Here is a 20,997-nt window from a genome sequence, read left to right as displayed (position 1 = left end):
CGAACCAGTTCCCCGAACTGATTCCCACTTCACATTATAACCAGACAGCGAGATCCAGCTCCAGCACAGCAGCGGCAGATCAACAAGAAGAGAGGTTGCCTTATCAAGGAAGAAGGCAGGGCAACATCTGGTTTGAGCACCGTTCTTAGAAAGCCAGGAGGGGGGGGGGAGGAAACGTCCTAACCACAGTTGCCACAGAATAAGCGAGCAACTTCCCTCTTCTATTTTTTTTTTTAATATACCTGCACCAGCCAGCATCTTTTCAGAAGCAGCTGAGTCAGAGGAAGCTTGCCTTCCTAAATTTCAGCGAATCCAGCAGGACCGGGAAGGGAACGGAGCAAGTGGGCAGGGCTTTGATACACACCTGTCTATCAAAACTGAGCCGCCTGGAGGTGATACCCAAAGGGGAGGAAGACTGAGCTGGGAGAAATCTTGGATCGAAGGAGCCGGAGACCAAGGACCCAACGCGCCATGCTCTTCTGTTGGGGGGACGGCTCCTACGGGCAGCTGGGCTTGGGCGAGGAAGGGGCCTCCCAACCGGTCCCTCTCCGTCGCGACCCGCCAGCGGTTGGTGTACAAGAAGTGGTCCAGGTGGCTTGCGGGGAGCGGCACACGTTGCTGCTCCTCGCCGACGGGAGCCTGGCTTCTTGCGGGGACAACGCCCAGGGCCAGCTGGGGAAGACCCTCTCCGCGGGACGGCGGCGATGCTACCTGCCAGGTAGGAGCGGGACCCGAGCGGGCTTCTTTTCGAGCACCGCGCATCGGTTTCCCTACGCCAGGGGGTCTTCCGACTTGGCCCTTGAATGACTTGTGGACTTCAACTCCCAGAATTCCTCAGGCAGGCAGACTGGCTGAGGAATTGTGGGAGTTGAAGTCCACAAGTCATAAAAGGACCAAGTTTGAAGACCACCCCCCCCCCTCCGCCCTACACTTTGCCCAGGTTGGCCCATCCAGCCCCAGGTGTGGCTTGTTAGGTCGCGGTTCGTCGAACCCACCGCCAACTCAACGCCCAACCAGCTCGGTGGGCCAACAATCGGATGGGTAGAACCGCTCGGTCCGCTGGAAACAACAACAACAAAGAAACCATCAACCCATCGTTTAGTTTCGCTTTCGTTTTCCTGAGTAGCGCTTCTGAAAACGAATCTCTCCGCGATCGCTTTCGATTTCGCTTTCCCCGTTGGCGTTCCGGGGGTGGGGCTCCCGTCCAAGTTGGGGGTTCCAAGAGGGGAGGTTTTTTTTTTCTTCAATCAAACAGCACCCCCTCCGCAATGGACACTTTGCAGTTGCTGTGTCCTGAGAAAGACCTGATTGACATGGATAAAGGTGAACGCTATTGATCCCCGATCTTACAAAGAAAATGTCCCGTTGCAATGAATGAAACCATGGGCGCTCGCTGTCCCCAAATTGAAGTGTTCCCTTCTCCCGCTCCCTACTCTTAAATGCCCCGTTTAAATTCTGTTGTAATTTCATTTCCATAAATGGCCGGTATCGATAATACAGCCAACGGTGTTGGGTTGTTGTTTTTTTCGGTTAGGGATTTTTTATTATTATTTCTCTCTTTTGCCCTTTTTAGCTCTATAGGAAAAGAAAAGACAGGAAAAAGTGAGCAATTTTATTCTTGCACGTCTCTCGCCCCCTTTTCTTAAACTAGCTATAAAAGGGTCTCTGTAGAACAGACATGTCAAACACAAGGCCCGGGGGCCAGATCCGGCCCGCAAAGTGGTTTCATGTGGCCTGTGAAACCATCCTGGAAACAGTGAGGGAACAGCCCCCACTGCCTTGGCCCTGGCCCAGAGACCCTCCTCCTGCCAGAGACCCTCAGATCTGTCCCACTCCTGCCCAGGCCCACATAGGCACCCTTGATGCGAACGATGTAGAGCTGGCCACGCCCACCCAGTAGGCCATACGCACTCTAGCCACGCCTACCCAGTAGGCCACGCCCACCCAGGCCATACCCACACGGCCCCTTGAGGGCAACCGCAATGCTGATGCGGCCCTCCATGAAATTGAGTTTGACACCCCTGCTGTAGAAGCAATCTTTTGTCCCGCTTCTTTTATAGAGCCCTGAATTAAATCATAGGAATACAGGATGGATTGAATGTACCAAGTATTATTTCTTTGAGGGCAGAGTGTTACAGAGGGCACACTTTGAATGCACTGTCCTCCAGGCAGAAGGACCTTTTCCTTTCATGTAAAGGAAGTGTGTGAGGGACAAAAACCATGTCTAGTTCAAAGCCTGGAGTAAGATGCTGGAAATAAAATGGAGGCTAAGATGCTGGAAATAAAACGAAGGCTGCTCAGGAAAGGAGGTTCTTGTTTATTGATGAGCAGAACCAGCAACAGCATGCAGTGCTGGGAGAGCTGACAAAATGGCTGAGTGAATGGATGGATCTTTATAGGATTCTGATTGAGGTGCTCCAAGGCAGGCATGTCAAACTCGTGACATCGTGTGACGTATCAGGACTTTTTCCCCATTGCCATCAATGGGGTGGGCAAGGTTTCGGCGTGACGCATCCGGCCCATAGGCCAGCAGTTTGACAGACCTGCCCCAAGGGATTGTGCAATGTAGTGAACTACTCTAATTGTGGTGGCTCAGTGGGTTAAGACGCTGAGCTTGTCGATCAGAAGATCAGCAGTTTGGCGGGTCGAATCCCGAGTGCCGCATAGTCAGTATGGCTGACTCAGGAATTCTGGGAGTTGAAGTCCATGAGTCATAAAAGAGCCAAAGTTGCCTACCCCTGCCCTGGACAAATGGAAGACACCCAAAGAAGAGAGAAACTGACTCTGCTCTGCTTGGACAGCAGGGTCTATAAAGTGGGGGTAAATGGCTAACTACTGCTCAACCACATCTCTTCAGCAGAAAAGAGGAAAGCAATGAGAATGGACACCTCTGTGGACCATGGAAGTCAGCATTTGTAACTTTCTGTTAGCACTTCTATTCTGTCATGTCCCCTCATCTCATTCCCAGCCTGGGGGTGACCCAGGATAAATTCATCCTTAGCTACATCAATGTGAAAGTCATGTTGTCTACCCTTTTTGAGACTTAAGTAAGAGCAGGCTCAAGGGATATGGAATGTGTTGGGCTGTGTCCTGCATTACCCTGGAGAGAAAGTGGGAAGACCAGAGAAACAGGGTGAGGATCAGCATTTGGTCTTTCGTTGACCCTAGAATAGATCCTTCTAATAACCATGCAAATGAATGTCCTTTTTTCTCCTGGAAAGAACCAATCCAAGCCTTGGAAGCCCAGATGATCACCTACATAACCTGTGGAAAGGAGCACTCATTGGCTATCAGCAACCAAGGGAGGGTATTTTCATGGGGAGCTGGTGGTTTTGGACAGCTTGGCACTGGAATACTAGAGGACTCTTTGATTCCAAAGTAAGTAACTGATTCATATTTTTGTCAAGTAACCTTGTCTAGGGCATAGGAGTCCTTTAGTCAAGAAAACACAGATTTGAATCCTGATTTAATTGTATACTTGGGACATTCTTCTAGATGTGTTCTGTGCTGCATTTATCCCTTGGAATAAATGTGTAGCTTTCCAAACCCAAGAGGGAGATGTTAGGAAATGAATCTGTGACCTTCTGCATGTTCCTTTTCATAGAGGTAGGGTGTTTCCTTTCTTGCTGGATAAGAAACTTGGAAGAGTTGTTGCAACAGGTTTACATCCCTCCCATACCTGGAATGGGAAGCTTTCTGATGCTTCTTTAGACAGTTGAGGAAGCCTTGCAAAATAGCAATATTGCAATAGCACTTAGACTTATACTGTCCTCTAGTGCTTTACAGCATTCTCCAGGCAGTTTACAACATCAGCATATTGCCCCCAACAATCTGGCTCCTCATTTTAACCACCTCGGAAGGATGGAAGGCTGAGTCAACCTTGAGGCAGTCAGGATCGAACTCCTGTCAGTGAGCAGTGAATAAGCCTGAAATACTGCATTCTAACCACTGCACCACCACAGCTCCTATTCATGTTAGCCTTTGACGAATGAATGAATAAATGAATGAATGAATGCCTTAAAGGATAACCAATTTATTCTTACATATACCATACTTTCATGATGCACAGTTTACTTCATCAGTCTATCTTATTATTTGTTCTATTTTTAAAATAAAGCTTATTTTCCCTAATCTAGTCCCCTGAAATATTGTGGTTTATAACTCCCTTTAGACCCTGCCAAGGATGATGGGAGTTACAGTCCAGCTAACCAAACAGCATCAGTGTGGCACAAAATCATCCTAAAATAGCAACTAAAGAAAGAAACGATTTAATGGATTAATGGATTACTCCAAAAAGTCATCATTTACAGTATTTTTTTCTCTAATTAGCATGTATCTAGTGTAATTAAGATTTGGAAATCTTTACTATTGATTAAAATACCATTTGTTAATTTTTTGTAGTGCTTATCCTATTATTTAATTAATTGACAAAGCCATTAAAAATGGTAATACCCATGCCAAGAATCTTTATATGTGATTCTGTATCCTGACTGCTAATGAATTATTTCTCTTTTTGTTGGATAAATTCTGTAGGAAAATAGATTCATTATCTATGTACAATGTTATACAAGTTGCTTGTGGACACTATCACTCCATAGCACTAACTAAAGGTAATATAAGGTTTTGTTTATTTATTTGTTTGTTTGTCTATTGCAAGAATTTTTGCTTTTTTCTTGCTTAATTATTTTGGTTGGGGGCAAGGAGCTCATTTTTTCTCTTAATATCTTTTATTACGTGCATCTACACACACGCTCCTTCATAGTTGTAAGATTTTACTAGGCAAAGACTAGATTTGTTAAGAGATTACTGTAAATCTGGATTGATACAGAATTTAGAAGGCAAAGTTTGCTGCAAACAGATAATTCTGTCTTCTGTGATGTCAACCTGAAATACAGGGAGTCCTCAACTTACGACCCCAATTGAGCCAAAATTTCTGTTATTAAGTGAGACACTTGTTAAGTGAGTTTTGCCCCATTTTATGACCTTTGTTATCACATTTGTTAAGTGAATCACTGCAGTAATTTAGTTACCAACATGGTTGTAAAGTGAATCTGGCTTCTGTATTGACTTCCTTATCGGAAGGTCGCAAAAGGGGATCACATGACTTTGGGACACGGCAGCCATCATAAGTATGAGTCAGTTGCCAAGCATCTGAATTTTGATCACATGACCATGGGGATGCTGCAGTGGTTGTAAGTGCAAAACAGACATAAATTACTTTTCATTGCCATTGTAACTTCAAATGGTCACTAAACAAGCTGTTGTAAGTCAAGGATTACCTGTAGGCAGGCGAGAATGCAGATCTACGCACATGTTGGCATTTACTAGCTTGGTAGTTGTTGTGTGAAACTCTATTGCCCCAACCATTTAGAGAAGATAATGAGACACGGAAGGTATTTCCACAAAATAGAAAGCTTTACAGCTGTCCTTCTACTTAGAACAGGGGTCTTCAAACTTGGCCCTTTTATGACTTGTGGACTTCAACTCCCAGAATTCCTCAGCCAGCCTGGCTGAGGAATTCTGGGAGTTGAAGTCCACAAGTCATAAAAGGGCCAAGTTTGAAGACCCCTGACTTAGAATAAATGGCAGTGCAAAGCTTTTGAGCATAAAAGCATCCATGGTAACTCTGAATGGTTTTTGTGATATTCCACCAAAAATCATTCCATGAATCTACAAGATTTCAGGAGAGAACAAATACAATTTTGAGGGTGTGATAATTGATAATCCATGAAATCTGGTAAACTTGTAAGATGTTTGTCATGTTAAAAGTTGAGGGGCCGGTAGATCTTTGTCTACCAGAACAAGTTGACAATTCATATTCTAATGAATGTAATGGTGGGGTTTTTTTCCTTCTTTTTTTCCCAATGAAGGTGGCCGAGTTTTTTCATGGGGACAGAACATCCATGGTCAGCTGGGTCTTGGCAAAGGACTTCCATCCCAAGCTACTCCGTGTAACATTTCCTCTCTTGCTGGCGTCCCCGTGGCCCAGGTGGCTGCTGGTGGAGCACACAGCTTTGTCTTGTCTCATTCTGGCGTAGTCTATGGCTGGGGAAGGAACAATGCACATCAGTTGGGTTTAAATCAGAGAACTCCAAAAGGTAAGTCCAGGGGTAGGCAACCTTGGCTCTTTTATGACTCGTGGACTTCAACTCCCAGAATTCCTGAGCCAGCCATGCTGAGGGGAAAGGGAGAGGTTTCCAAGCTGAGCCATGCTGGCTCAGGAATTCTGGGAGTTGAAGTCCACGAGTCATAAAAGAGCCAAGGTTGCCTACCCCTGGGTAAATCTGTCTTCAGTTTATCCCAGGAAAGAGTGTCCATGCTGCTTGGTTACTTCCTCTTATTTCTCTTTTTATTGAAGAGAAAAAATAATTTTGGGAATATCAAGAATCCAATGATCATGTACAATAAAATAACAGTAAATCATTGAATAAATGTCTTTATTTTGTTCTGTCAAACAGAAATCACATCAGGCTTTGACCCTGCAAAGCACGTCTTATGCAGTGAATAAGTAAAAGCGGGTTTCATGTCTTTAGAGTAATATATTTCCCTTGTCTGTCTGATACCTGCAGTTAACAACATTATTAAAACATATTAAGCCAAAGTATGTTTGGTTTGGTTTAAATGTTTTGATGTCCCAGCCTCTGTGGATTGTAAACATGATGTTTGTCTTAGTATGTTGCAGGTGTTGGCCACTTGTGGTTCATTTAAGGAAATATAAAAAAATCCTGGCCTGATTGGTGAGTCCAGAAAGGCAACTAGGATTTCTGCCAAGTCTTTGAAGGTTGCCTGATGCTGGGTCTTAATTTAAGAGATAGAGAAACTGACTCCTTTTTATTATGATCATAATCTCAGTTTATAAACAAAAGGATCCAAACCTAAGGGTTGCATCTATATAGATGAAGAAATCCCTTGTTCTAGATCAGACATGTCAAACTCACAACGTCACGTGATGTTGCGCAACGTATTGGGACAGTTTTGCCATTGCCGGCAATGGGGTGGGTGCGGCTTCCGCGTGACACATCCAGCTCATGGGCTGGCAGTTTGACACCCCTGTTCAAGATCTTTCCCTTTTACATTCTTAAGAGCAGCAAAAGACCCTGTAGACTTGCATCTGGATAAAACTGGTTCCCACCAAGCTGGGCAAAAAATAAAATAAAATTTTAAAATTAAAGCTTTTAGAATAATGTATTAAAGCATTGACAGACTGACTGAAAATCAGCAGTGATGATTTTCTATGAGTTAGAAATGGTGATTCACTTAAAATAAAACCTGAGTCTATGGAGATTCTCAGTCATCCAGGTCATGCTTGCCCCAAAGTGCTTTTTCAAGAGGCAACTGTACTTTCTTTGCCTTTCCTTGAAGATGCTTCACATTTCATCCAAGAAGCCTCCTCAGTTCTGCAGAACAGTTCTTTAGCAGAACTGAAAAAGCTTGGATGAGAAGCGAAACATCTTCAAGAAAAAACAAAGACAGTCCAGTTGCCTCTTGAAAAAGCACCTTTGGGATAAAACCTGAGTTTTAACATAAGACTCATAAGTATAAAGAAGAGGGAGCCAAGCTATTCTCCAAAGCACCTGAAGGCAGGACAAGAAGCAACGGATGGAAACTAACCAAAGAGACAAGCAACCCAGAACTAAGGAGAAACTTCCTGACAGTTAGAACAATTAACCAGTGGAACAACCTGCCTCCAGAAGCGGTGAATGCTCCAGCACTGGAGGTTTTTAAGAAGAGACTGGAAGCCATTTGTCTGAAATGGTATAAGGCAGACGTGTGACATATCAGAGCTTTTTCCACATTGCTGGCAATGGGGTGGGTGCAGTTTTTTCATGACAGCAGTTTGACACCCCTGGTATAGGGTTTCCTGCCTGAGTAGGGGGTTGGACTAGATGACATCCAAGGTACCTTCCAACATCATCATCATCATCATCATCACCATTATTAACAAATTGGATATCTTAACTTTGGGGAACTTACAAAGAGACTCCTTGAGACTGCAATATCATGAAGTCTTTTTGCTAACTTTTGGGAATTAAATTTCAACAAAAGAGGATTAGGAGGGTAGGGGTAGGGTGTGAGTTAGCTTCTAGGGATAGACTTGTAAGCCAATCAGTTGATACTTTGGATGACCTGATTTGATTCTTTTAGGTGATTGCTATAGGATAGGTCCTCTTTAGCATAGGACTTAGTTTCTCCCTAGATCAGGAGTAGGCAACCTTGGCTCTTTTATGACTCGTGGACTTCAATACCCAGAATTCCTGAACCAGCCATGCTGACTCAGGAATTCTGGGAGTTGAAGTCCACAAGTGATAAAAGAGCCAAGGTTGCCTACCCCTGCCCTAGATGATCTAATAAGGCAGGGTGACTTTGATTGATCCCTTAAGCATATATTTTTGTTTAGGGAAAAAAATGTCTGGCATAGGATAGAAGAGGGTTACATTCATCATATCCAATTTTTAAAACAATATTAAAATATCTAAAATATATAACTGGCATAATTATTAATTATTACATAATTAATGAAGGCTATTATTTTAAAATTATTATGAGTTTGAATGATGGGTTCAAAGTAGAATGTGAGCACAAAAAGTGGTAGTGATGGCTTGAACATATGTTTGTTCCCTTGTCAGCCATGCCGGCTCAGGAATTCTGGGAGTTGAAATCCACAGGTCATAAAGTTTCCATTGCTGCCCACTTCTGGCGTAGACAAAGAACCGCTTCTCAAGCCAGCATCTTTGTCCCTCACTTCAAAAACAGTGACAGTCTGAAGATTTTGGAAACATTTTGGAAACCTCTAAAGTGGCTTTTCAAAGCTTGCTGTGACTACTTTAATTCAATTTCTGTTACACTAATGAGTTTAATCACAGTAGCTTACTTAATAAATAATGGCGTATTTTAATAAACTTTGGGATAGTTCTTGGAATATTCATGTAAAACGTTACAATATTCTGGTGTGGTTTTCGTTTCAACAGAACAGGTCTTCAAACCCTACTCAGTAGGTGCCCTGAGAAGCCTTGAAGTGACTTCTGTTAGCTGTGGAGATAAACATACGGCTGTGCTCACCAAGGTATTCTCTTTTTAAACGTACTTTTCATATTGTTAGTAGCAGTTTGTTAACTGGATATTGGGAATTGTTCTGTAGAATATTCAGGAAGCTTTGAGTTCTACATGTAAGAAATGATGGAACGGACATGGTCTCTATGGTAATACAATTGTAAGAAAAACTTAGCCATATCAGACAGAAGCTTACCAGGTCCAGTATTCTGTTCCCACAGGGTCTAACAAAAGACCACCAAAACATTCATCATGTTGTGCAGGATCTGAGGAGTTGCTTGATAAAGAAATACGGGAAAACAGAAGTTGCCTTTATAAAGCTTTACGTTTTTATTCAGCTGAACAAAGATGGGCCTGTATCCATGACTCTGCAAGTGCCCAAAGACAGCAAGGCCATCTGCACCTATTCACAATTAATACTTTCTATGTTTTCCCCTAATTCCGGCTCAACAGTCAAAATGCCCATCCAGGAACGTAGTAATATTCTGCTAATATTCAGTGAAGATAATAACCATATAGACATCCAGTGCTTTTTTTGTAAAAGAAAAAGGTGCCGGAACTCACACATGTCATACAACCCGCCTTGCCCTACCCTACAAGGTTCCATCCAAAAAAGGTGCCGGAACTCCGTTCTGAGCGTTCTATGACAAAAAAAAAGCCCTGTAGACATCATAACTAACAGCTCTTGATGCAATTATTTGGTGACAACTATTCTGTTGCAAGTGACACAATAATACACTTTTTTACATTGCATGTGGCAGGAGGTTTCACAAGGTTGGATGGGTTTGGAAGCCAAATGCAGTATGGAGACAATAACTTATTTCACTAGCACCAAGCCATGTTTTCTGAAATCATGGCTTACCAAATACAGTACATCAGGGTTAACAGAGAATGCTAAACCGTAAAGTGAAACTTGCAGATCACAGTGGCAGATTGCACACAACATGCTAGGCAAGCCAGAAGCCACCAAATTACATTATCAGTGTGCAGAACTTATGAACCTAGAACTGCTTAACAATTAGACACATGTTCAGATATTTCTCCATAGGGACCTTATTTAAATTGGGTCATTGTGGTGGCTGAGATTTGAATTTGCTCATTAGCGCATAGGTGAATATTTTTGTTTTTCTCTTTGGCTAGAAACATTTTTAGCTTTGTTTCACGCTTTAATGTTGCTGTCTTCCTTCCTTTCCGTATTTTTCAATGTTCCTGCTGGATCAGAGCTATGAGCGTACATGCTCTAAGGGTGGAGAGGTGGAGAAAAGATGTTGGGAAACTTCAAACTATTTTGGTGGATTCTTTTTTCTTGCTGCAAAAGACCATGTTGCAAAACGAGATTGCTGCAGTTGGAGTCGGGCACAGTTGCCTGCAAATATAACCTATGTTCTCCAAGACAACAACACATAGTAGCAGAAATGTATAATAAAACTAATATATGTGGCTGGGGGAAAAATTGATGGTGCTTGATTTGTTAAAATCCTTCGTAGAGTGGCTGTGTTTTCACCTTTGGAGATGACAGTGCAGGACAATTAGGACACAACTCTTCAAAGGCTGGCCCTCAGAAAATCGATGAGATTGATGGTCCAGTTTCCCAAGTGTCCTGTGGAAAGTACGTACCATCTCTTCCCTTCCACATCTATGTGAGTGGTTGTGCATGTGTTTTTGAGGGAGACTGATATAGCTTATGCAAAAACACAAAATCTGTTTAAAGTGCATTGAGCAGTTCTAACATTTTGGAGGCTGTTGGTCTACCAGGAACTTTAGATGACATCTGAGGCATATTTAATGAACTTTTATTAATGTGGCTATTCTAAATCATAACAATCCAAAACACCTATAAAGCAGAGTTGTTCATATGGGAAGCTGACAGTGTTTTGTTTTTTCTGCAGCTATCACACCCTTTGTTTCTCTGCTCCTGGGCAGTTGTGGTGTTTTGGATGTGGTTTCCTGCAGGACACAGAAAGTCCGGGATCGGATAGCAAACAGGAAGAAAGAAAGTGTATTGACATCAGTGCTCTTCTGGGCCCTAATGGTACCTTTTCAAATCCAGAATCCAAAATAATCTTAATACAATAATGTGCCAGGGGAGGGCAACATACAGCCATATCTAAGCACATTAAAGACATTCCACGCCTTTGAAAACAGATGGTTAATTCTCTTTGAAAAGTGACACCTAACAGTCAGATTTGAATTGAATATATTTTATTCAGTGTTTGCTGAACTTTTTGACATTCTGATCAAACATTTACAGAAGTTCTTTTGGGTTAAATTTTTTTAGGTTTTTGTGTTGTGCCGTACTCTTAGCCTAACGTGGTACACCCACAACTCCGGGGGAGGGGGGTTTTATCATCAAGATCATCCCGAAACTTTGTGAAGTGGTTTGGGTTGAGATTTAATGACTAGACATAAATCACCCAATGTGCTTCCATGGCTGAAGGTGGACTCAAAACTGGTTATACTTTGTCCTAAATCAAGACCTTAATTTTTACTTGATTTGATTTGTCAGTTTTAGATAATGTCCATCTCATCCACAGAGTCACTCTAGGTGGTGTACAGTTAAAAGCATAAAAATGTAGCGTTTAAAAATGCAAGTGCATCAGTAAAAGGAGCCAGATAGAAACAAAAATAAAATAAATTGAAGTTAAAAAGGATCTTAAGGTGCCAACCAGGACTGAGTGCTTTCTGGAGCCCAATATTATCATGGTCTGAGTTAATTTTTAAATGTGGGAATTAGGAGACTGCTTTTTCTGATTTCTGAGAGAGCAAATATCATAATTTGGGGGGTTGATTATCTGGCAGCTTTTGAAGTTCAGAACATGATATTCTGCCTCTCCAGTTGACAAAAATTGGGAAGAATACAGATGAATGTGCATTTATTATACTGGTAGAGAAAAAGGATGTAGTAATTTTAGGAGTCTTACATTTTAATCAGCTGGCAGGAGGGTAGAAATAGAGAATTGTATAAATTTGTAATTCGTTGATCAGTGAAAGCAAAATAAAGGGTTTTTTTAATGCAGTAAATTCTGTAAAATCTCTTAATATGCACAACATTTTGGTTGCAAAATTAATGTATGATTGGGGTGAGCACAATATTCTCCTGTTTATCATGAAAAGAAAATAGATCAATGTTAGTGGAGAATGAGAACTTCTGCATGTTATGTTAGAAAGTTTAATGAAGAAAAAGAAATTTGAGGGATAAAACAATTACAAGATGCAGGTGAATTTCTTCTGGAAATTTCAGAAGCACCTCCATACTATAAATCCCAAGAGAAAGAAAGGAGAAGAAATTACAGAAATATTGTACTTAATACAATAATAATAATAACATCTGTGCAAACAACAACAACAATAACAATAACAATAATAATAATAATAATAATAATAATAATAATAATAATAATAATAATAATAATAATAATAATACACTTATTTTCATATCATTGTAGAATTATTGGGAGTCCAGGTTTTTGCTGGAGCATATGTCAGCTTTGTCAATATATTTCAGGTAATCTTTTTATTTCTTTTGTAAACTATCTAGACTTCAATGTCATTATCAAACCATCAGTATGCTAAATTAATAGTAGACTTTGTAGCACTTCAAATAGAAGATGTTGTAAAGACACTATATGTTAATATTAGGAAAATAACTAAAATCATGAAGTTTGATCCTGTCTTGGACCCAAATTTAGATACTTAATAAACACTTTCAATCAGTCCTTTCTGTGTCCTCTAGAATAATGGTTGAGTAAACACACCAGTTTAAGTCTTTTCAAGCATAATTCATTGTATATAGATCATCATTTGGGATCACCAAGTCTGTTGTGACATGAACTATGATACAGTCCACATGGACTGAATTCGCACAATTTAGAAAGAGAAAAGCCGAACAATCCATTTTAGAAGTTCATATGATATGTCCTGATCACTTGTCCAATGCATCCCCCAAAGCCTTGGATACATTCTGCAGAGGACCCCCAATTACCAAAAAATGCTTAATGAGACAGAAGATGGAAAAATTGAAATATATGACTGGAAAGTAATCACATTAAAAAAAATTAATTTTAAACATACAAAATTGTAAATGATTTCTTGAATGACCATCTCCTCATTCAATAGCATTATGTAGTTCTTGGCCCAGAGAAAGATGGATACTATGGGCTTAGCACAATATGTGAACCCACTCAATATCTGCAAAGAACTTTCTGCATCTGTGTGTACAAGTAGCCCTTGACTTATGAGCGGTTGCTTAGCAACTGATCAGAGTTATGAAGGACTCTCCCAAAAGCTATTTATGACCAGTTCTGAAATTAAAAGGTGTACTCCCCAATGGTCATATGACCACATTTTAGTTATGATGTTTATATGTTTTTACCGGAAACAGGCATTTATTTCTGGTTTCTGACAAAAACATAACAAAACCCATAGCGAACTATAGGTTCGCTTTATGACTGCCACAAAAACGTTCATAAAATCAGGTCAGTCACATGATGACACACTTTACAACCATAATTGCCAGGCTCATTTACAGCCATAAATGAAGGACTACCTGTATTTTGTAAATGCAGCTATTCTAATAAGTACCAACTTGCCTAAATGAAATGTGTTTTTAGACTGCACATGAAAATTTCTTCTCTAGACATTTGGATAATTCATCAACTTGCAATGATAGTTTCCCCAAAGTTGCATTGTGCTGGACCAGTATATAGCCATTTGGTCCATTATATAGCTAGCTTAGGAATTAAGAACTGTGTTAGAGCATCTAGCATTTAAAGGGTTAAAAGCTGTATCCTTAAAAGAACTATGTTGGAATGTTTAGCATTTGAAGGGTTAAATGCTGTCTCTTTAAGAGATGGCCTCTGGGAAATGTAGTCTAGTTGTTAGTCAGTTTCTATATCTTATCTAGTCAGTGGGAGGGGCTTCAAAGTTTATTACAGGAAGTCCTGGCTAGTGCCCAGGTTGTAAAATCCTTTGTCTATCAAGCATCATGCACGCATAGATTGGCATTTGTAACCATGCCTATCTGAGATGGGTAATTATTCCTTTTTAACTGTGAGAATGGACAGATATGAATATGACCAGATGTATCTACTGCAAAGTAAGTCTCTGCTTAGAATTCCTAGACAATAAATATTTGTTTAAATCCATTTTGTGGAGTTTATGCTGTCTGGATCAGGATTATTAATGCATCTCAGTCTGTGGTTCCAGTATATGCATCGTCAACTTGCAATAATAGTTTCCCAAAAGTTAAATTTCCCACTTTCTACAGGAACATGAATGAGAATTGACCAAGGATCTCAGCAGTGCTTTTTTGTTAAAAAAAAAAAGGTGCCAGAACTCACACACGTCATACAACCCGCCTTGCCTACCCTACAAGGTTCCATCCAAAAAAGGTGCCAAAACTCCGTTCTGGGCATTCTATGACAAAAAAAAAGCCCTGGATCTCAGCCATCTCAAAGGTTTATATTATGAAGCATTGGTTATGTGAGATAGCAACCACATTTTTTTCACTTGGGTTTCTCTTTATTAAGGCTTCTGCATGTGCTAATGCAACCACCTCTTTGGAAGCCTTGCCTAGGATCAGCCAGCTGGACAGAGGACTGATTGAGAAATGGAAGTCAGCAGAAATAGGAAGTGAAGCACAGCAGGATGCTAAAAGGTTACTACTTGTATTGCCTGTTTCTGATGGGAAAATTGTATTTTTGTAAGCACTTATCAGCCCTTTGTGGTAGTCAGGCAAGAAGCACACCGAGGAGTATCTCTTGTAAAGTTACATTAAGCAAAATTTTGCACGTCTAAAAGTGCATAGCTCTTCCCCTCACTTTTAGACTCTTAAAATTAGGGAGGGTCCCTAGTTGTTTCTTGCAAGGTTTCCTGCTTGAGCAAGAAGATTCCTTCCAACTCTTCTGTTTGCCATGCCTCCATTCCTTTTGCAAGCTCAGCTGCTAGACTGTCATCTATATCAGGGGTCCCCAACCCTGGGCCGCAGCCCACTACCCGTTTGAAACCAGGCTGTGGGAGAAATGGGCAAACATTCGTGTGTGAAGCTTCACTTGTGGAAGCAGTGGGCAAGCTTGCACATGGGCACAAAGCTCCACTTCCGTGAGTAGAGGGCTCTTGGGCTTGCGTGCAAAGCTCCATTTCTTCGAATGGAGCTTCACATGCGCCTGCCACTCACACGTCCCCCACCCACACCAGACTGGGCTGCCAAGCTGGAAAGGTTGGGGACTGCTGGTCTAGATGGCGACTCTTCTTCCTGTCTCACATTCCCACATATCATTACAGCACTCTTGAGCCATTAAGGGAATGAATGGCATATAAATACTCTAAAATATTATGTTCCATCCTGTTCTTATCTTTGAACTTGAAAACTGTTCTCCAGCAGATGGATGGGTCAACATTCTATTAGAAGTAAAGTTCTGTCTGTTTCTACCCTACCAGCAGATAGCTGATCAGTGAAGGATAAGATCAAGTTAATGGAGCTTGAACAAATGTTAATCAGAGCAATTATGGTGTTGTGCACTGTGCAAGTTTTCCAAACAAAGACCAATGTTATTTCTGAATGTACATAAAAAGTCATTCTTTTTACAGGGAACTTGTAGCTCTCCAGATATTGTTGAATCTTAAGTTCCTAGCATTTCTCATCACTGGCCGTATCAAGAGCAGTTTGAGGTTATAGTTCAGCAACATCTGGAAGGCGTGATATCCTACAGTTTTGCTCCCTGTCAATCGTATTTCATTCAGTGCCACAATATGACATAATTGACTATTACTGATACAATAATTGTCCCTAAATTTTATATCCAAAGAGAAGAAAAGAAGCATAGGATGCGAGATTTGTACACTGAGATATGTGGAAAGTAAACCTTCTCAAGATTTACGTGGAAGTTGTTGAACTCTTATTTATATTTTCTGATTCACATTTTATTCGGACTATAAATTAAAGGAAGTAATTTAAGTCATGCTGGACACGGTGGGAGTTATTTCCACGCAAGTATAAAGCTGGGTTGGCATGCCAGTGTTTTATTAATTGCTTTTCTTTTTATCTTTCTGGTAGGGAGATAGAAGAAATTTTTTCCTCACCTCCTTGCTTAACAGCAAGCTTCTTAAAAACAAGGTGAGTAGCATGCATTGTAGGCAGCAGTGCTGTTGGATTCTTGGGAAAGAATTCCAAGTCCTGACTCAATAGTGCTGGGATCCCCAACCTCCAGCCCATGGCATACTACCGGGCTGTGGTCTGTTTGCAACTAGGCCCTGTGAGTAGTGCATGCACAGTGCAACACACAAGTGATGGGCTGGCAGGTATGTGTGTAAGTCGAGCTGCACATGTGTGCATCGGCCTGCTGCTCATGTGGGCTGGTTGCCCTCTTCCCCCCCTCAGCTGGGCCACCAAGCCACAAAGGTTGGGGACCGCTGCACTAGTGTAACCCAAGTGAATTTAATATCTGCAGAAAATGTTGGTTTATTGCATTTATCTGCTCCCTTTCTTCTATCTGATCAGGACAATATTTCCAGACTAATTGTAATTTCCCAGCCACTTTTCGAGGTTAGTTGGGTTGCAGAGTAGTTAAGAACCCAATTCACAAGCTAGCTCTGTGACTGAATGAAGATTTCGATGTAAATCCATTCCAAATTCTTCAAATCATTGTGCCTACAAAATGTCCCATTACCTTTAAAAATGAAGGCCCTGGGCTCTTGAGATTATTAAAGTATTTCCACTTCACTGCTGCTTGCATACCCATAATCCTGCCAGATAGTTGGAAGACAAATTGCAGTCATCCTCAATCTTGTTATGCTCAAAAAACTGAAAACCAGGAGAAAAAAAATCACCGCCATGCCATGGCCCTTCTGAATCTTGCACTAACAGACATCCCGTCATCTCCAAACTATATAAAAGGAAATAAAATACTGTACGTTATTTGTCCTTCCCACCCATGCCCTTATTTCAAAGGTGCTTTTTTCATGAGGCAACTGGACTTTCTTGTTTTTCTTGAAGATGTTTCGCTTCTCATCCGAGAAGCTTCTTCAGCTCTGACGGGATGGTGGGGAATGGCAGAAGCTTCTCGGATGAGAAGCGAAACGTCTTCAAAAAACCAAAGAAAGTCCAGTTGCCTCATGAAAAAGCACCTTTGGGACAACCATGACCTGGATGCCTGAGAATAGAGTCCTTATTTCAGTTTTTTTATCTGGGTCTATGCTATAAGTAAAAGGGACGTGGTGGCTCAGTGGGTTGGGACGCTGAGCCTGTCGATCAGAAGGTCGGCAGTTTGGCGGATCGAATCCCGAGAGCCGCGTAGCAGAGTGAGCACCTGTTACTCGTCCCAGCTTCTGCCAACCTAGCAGTTCGAAAGCATATAAAAATGCGAGTAGAAAAATAGGGACCACTGCGGTGGGAAGGTAACAGCGTTCCGTGCGCCTTTGGCGTCTAGTCATGCCGGCCACATGACCACGGAGACATCCTCGGACAAGCTCTGGCTCTTTGGCTTTGAAACGGAGATGAGCACTGGCCCCTAGAGTCGGAAACGACTAGCACGCATGTGCGGGGGAACCTTTATCTTTACCTTTTTATGCTATAAGTTGGTAAGTAAATATACTCCCAGTGGCTTATTTGAAGAAGAGCCTTAAATCCTGATAAGTCAATTTTCTCTTTGAAAGATGTGAAGCCCAAAAGCTGGGAAGTATAATGTAGGCAGTCACGGTGTAAAATTTCTGAATGATAGCATTAAGGCACATGTGATGGAGCTTTGGATGTTCCTCAGAAAATGGACATTCCATTTTTCCTCCTAGACCTGCTGTGTCGATGGACTATTATATCCCAGTGGATCTGCAAGAAACGAGAGAGGTTTTGAAGGAGCTTACTATGAGAGATTGGATTGCTCAGCAGGTAAAGAAAAAAATATTTTTCTTTCAGTATAGGGATTATTCCTTATTGGACACTTTGTTGATTGTTCTGTGATCAGATGAGAGAATCCATAGATGGGTTAGTATATAATCCTGATTCCCTAAATGGTACTTCCAGTTGTGTGAAGGTTGTCCTGACAGCTAGTAGAGGATTTTTAAAAAACTAAAATTCTAATCTAGAACACAGGGAGAGCACCTGGCTTCCCATTCCAGCTTTAGGTGCCTTCAGATAATCATTATCTCCTGTTAGAATGCAACTTCTGTAAGAATTTGCTGCAAATCATTTATGGTGACATGTAACAAGGCAAAGAAATGTTGGAGTAGGATTCATATATTAATGCAGAAAATTCTTAAAGTGAACATAAAGATTAAACCAGAAACTATCCTTCTGGGTCTAATGGAAAGAGAACTGGAAAAATATTGGAACTCTGATTTTATACACAGATGTCCTATCCTGATGTATTCCATAGCCCATGTCAAAATAGAGTGCACCAGAGCAAAAACAACATTAAGAAAAAGCTCATCAACTTTCCCCTACCCCAACAGATGCCACAACCCAACTAAGATTAAAAACACAGCAGAATAAAGTTATGGAAAGCCAAGCAAAAAGTGAATGTATGAAGCAACCTAGAACTAAGGAGAAACTTCCTGACAGTTAGAACAATTAACCAGTGGAACAACTTGCCTCCAGAAGTTGTGAATGTTCCAACACTGGAAGTTTTTAAGAAGAGACTGGACAGCCATTTGTCTGAAATGGTATAGGGTTTCCTGCCTGAGCAGGGGGTTGGACTAGATGACCTCCAAGATCCCTTCCAACTTTATAATTATAATTATAATTATTATTATTAGTAGTAGAAATATCTAAAGCACAGGAGCTACATAAAGAAGGCTTGCTACCTGATCAATGCAACCTCAACATCATGGGACAATGGTGTCGCTTGGCAAGCCCTTTCACTATCTTATCTTAGACTTAGAATAACTTTACTGTCACTTTAAATGTACACTAATCAGCATACATTAAAATGAAATTTCATTGCATACAGCTCTCAAAAGATCAACATCTCCAACATACACTACATAAATATGACCAAGAAATAATTGCATATACCCACATATCCACATATATTCTATGACACAGAGAAACAACACAGTCTAGTTCGGATGTATACATGTACATGGTGAGAAAAAGAAATCTTACAAGTTTACCAGATGGATGGCATAGGGCACAAAGCTGTTACAGAATCTGGTAGTCTTGCAGGAAATACTTCGAAACCTCCTCCAGAGGGGATGAACAAAAACAGACCATAAAGTGAATGTATGGGGGACTCTTAACAATGCTTCGAGCTCTAAGCACATAGCGCTTACAAGCAGTGTCCTGAATAATGGGAAGCAAGCATCCTGTAGTCTTCTCAGCTGTCTGTACCACTCTCTGTATGGACCTTCTATCTGAGGCACTGCTACCACCAAACCAGTAGTGCAGTTTGTTAAAACGTGCCTCTGTAAAAAGTGGCCAGGACAGAAGGAGAAAGATGCACTCTCCTCATCCGATGCAGGAAATGGAGACGCTGGTTTGCACGCTTCACTAAAGATGACGGGTGGAGAGGCCAATTATCTGCACCCCCAGATACGTAATACTGTTGACCACCTCTACATCTGCATCCTTGATACTCTTATCACTTAAGACAGGTTCAGTCCTGGCAAAGTAAAGACTGATGCAATCTGGCGCAACACCATAATGGACTGTAAAAGCTGAAATAAAGGAGTGGGCAGAGCAACTGATGCATCTTTCCTCTTTTCATATCTGCTTTTCTTCTGAAACTAGACAGATCTGTAGCCAGCTATATCTACTGTTTTTAAACAGATCTCTTCTTCTCTATTGAACCACCTCGTCCCTGCTCTTCCCCGGAGTTCTTCTCACCAAGAAGCTCTTGCTGTTTTTCTTCTGGTGCCTGAGTGCTGTGTTGCTCTTGGAGCACACAAGATACCATCACTAGCTTTACAGTTTGCAGAAGCTGTCACAGGTCTGAGCAAGTGCTCTTCCAACATTCTAGGTGAGTTTGGAACAATTCTCCTTTTCTCTTTTCCCACATCCTGTGTGCCCCCATTCATGTATTACATTCCTCAGTCTCCCAGCTCAAAAGAATTCTACATTTTCTCAGCAAAAGCAGCAGAGCCATAAACATAGAAGATATCGCAGAGATTGTTGAATCCAAGGTAGCTGTCGAGTCTATGTTTGAACTCCTCCAGAGAAGGGGGATCTGTCTCTTCATAAGGCAATGTATCCATTGTTTGATGGCTCTGACTAATGCTTCCCTGTAGATTCATCTTACTGGTTCTGATCTTGCCCTCCAGGATAAGTAGTGTATTCTCTGTGTGACAAACCTTAAATGTTTGTTTGTTTGTTTCATTAAACTTTGAAGCAATCCAACCTGGTGTGACTTCCATTATAAAATAAAACAAGAAAGAAAATGAGGAACTCCAGAATATCTGCAATGAGAAACTCAACACCTCAAAAAACTCCCCAGAAGGAAAAGACAAAAAAGAGATCAAAAGCCACTCTACTCCTAGACCAGGGAACAAAGCCAAGTTTTCAGTGGTTTTCAAAACCAAGCCCTTGAGGACATCCAAAAAATTGCAGAAAGCCTAAAATGTGACGACCTATATACGTGTGTGTGTGTGTGTGGTGTGTAAAGCCTCAAATAGCTTAGGTGCAAGTTAGTCACGAGGAATGTAGTCCAGAGTTGCATGAGAGAGGATTTGTTTTCCAGGGAGCAAAGGGACAACATAGCTTGGAATCTTTGGTAGGCCAAAAAAGGGGGAAGATGAACCCCATCCTGGCAGTTCACTGGGTATATCTAATAATTGTGCAGATAAGTGCTTCAGTCTGGCAAGATTAATGTCAGGCCAAAGAAACCAAGAGCTATAGATAGCCCTCGACGTACGGTCACAATGGAGCCCCAAATTTCTGTTGTAAAGTGTGACATTTGTTCATTGAGTTTTGCCCCATTTTGTGAGCTTTCATGCCACGGTTGTTAAGTTGAATCAATG

The 20,997-nt window shown here is 41.4% G+C and overlaps 1 protein-coding gene across 4 annotated transcripts in view; it reads left to right on the top strand.

Moving 5' to 3' along the window:
* Positions 1-20,997, top strand: part of LOC310642999 (putative E3 ubiquitin-protein ligase HERC6) — a 36,636-nt gene continuing 15,639 nt past the window's right edge. The window contains exons 1-13 of one of the 4 annotated variants that reach the window (XM_083367018.1): positions 489-718; positions 1,574-1,602; positions 3,222-3,378; positions 4,534-4,610; positions 5,871-6,098; positions 8,970-9,064; positions 10,539-10,660; positions 10,941-11,083; positions 12,498-12,556; positions 14,580-14,707; positions 16,106-16,165; positions 17,836-17,932; positions 19,811-20,000. In XM_083367018.1, the coding sequence (XP_083223144.1) occupies positions 705-718; positions 1,574-1,602; positions 3,222-3,378; positions 4,534-4,610; positions 5,871-6,098; positions 8,970-9,064; positions 10,539-10,660; positions 10,941-11,083; positions 12,498-12,556; positions 14,580-14,707; positions 16,106-16,165; positions 17,836-17,932; positions 19,811-20,000 (1,399 nt within the window). In that variant the 5' untranslated portion in view covers positions 489-704. Of the gene's footprint in view, positions 719-1,573; positions 1,603-3,221; positions 3,379-4,533; positions 4,611-5,870; positions 6,099-8,969; positions 9,065-10,538; positions 10,661-10,940; positions 11,084-12,497; positions 12,557-14,579; positions 14,708-16,105; positions 16,166-17,835; positions 17,933-19,810; positions 20,001-20,997 lie in introns of all 4 variants that reach the window. The other 3 variants (XR_014493004.1, XM_083367017.1, XM_083367019.1) reach the window with 3 other exon arrangements.

This window comes from Vipera ursinii, assembly GCF_947247035.1.
Source record: "Vipera ursinii genome assembly, chromosome: 7".
Lineage (NCBI taxonomy): Eukaryota > Metazoa > Chordata > Lepidosauria > Squamata > Viperidae > Vipera > Vipera ursinii.
The sequence above is the reverse complement of the archived record's forward strand: the minus strand, read 5'-3'. Positions and strand labels throughout refer to the sequence as shown.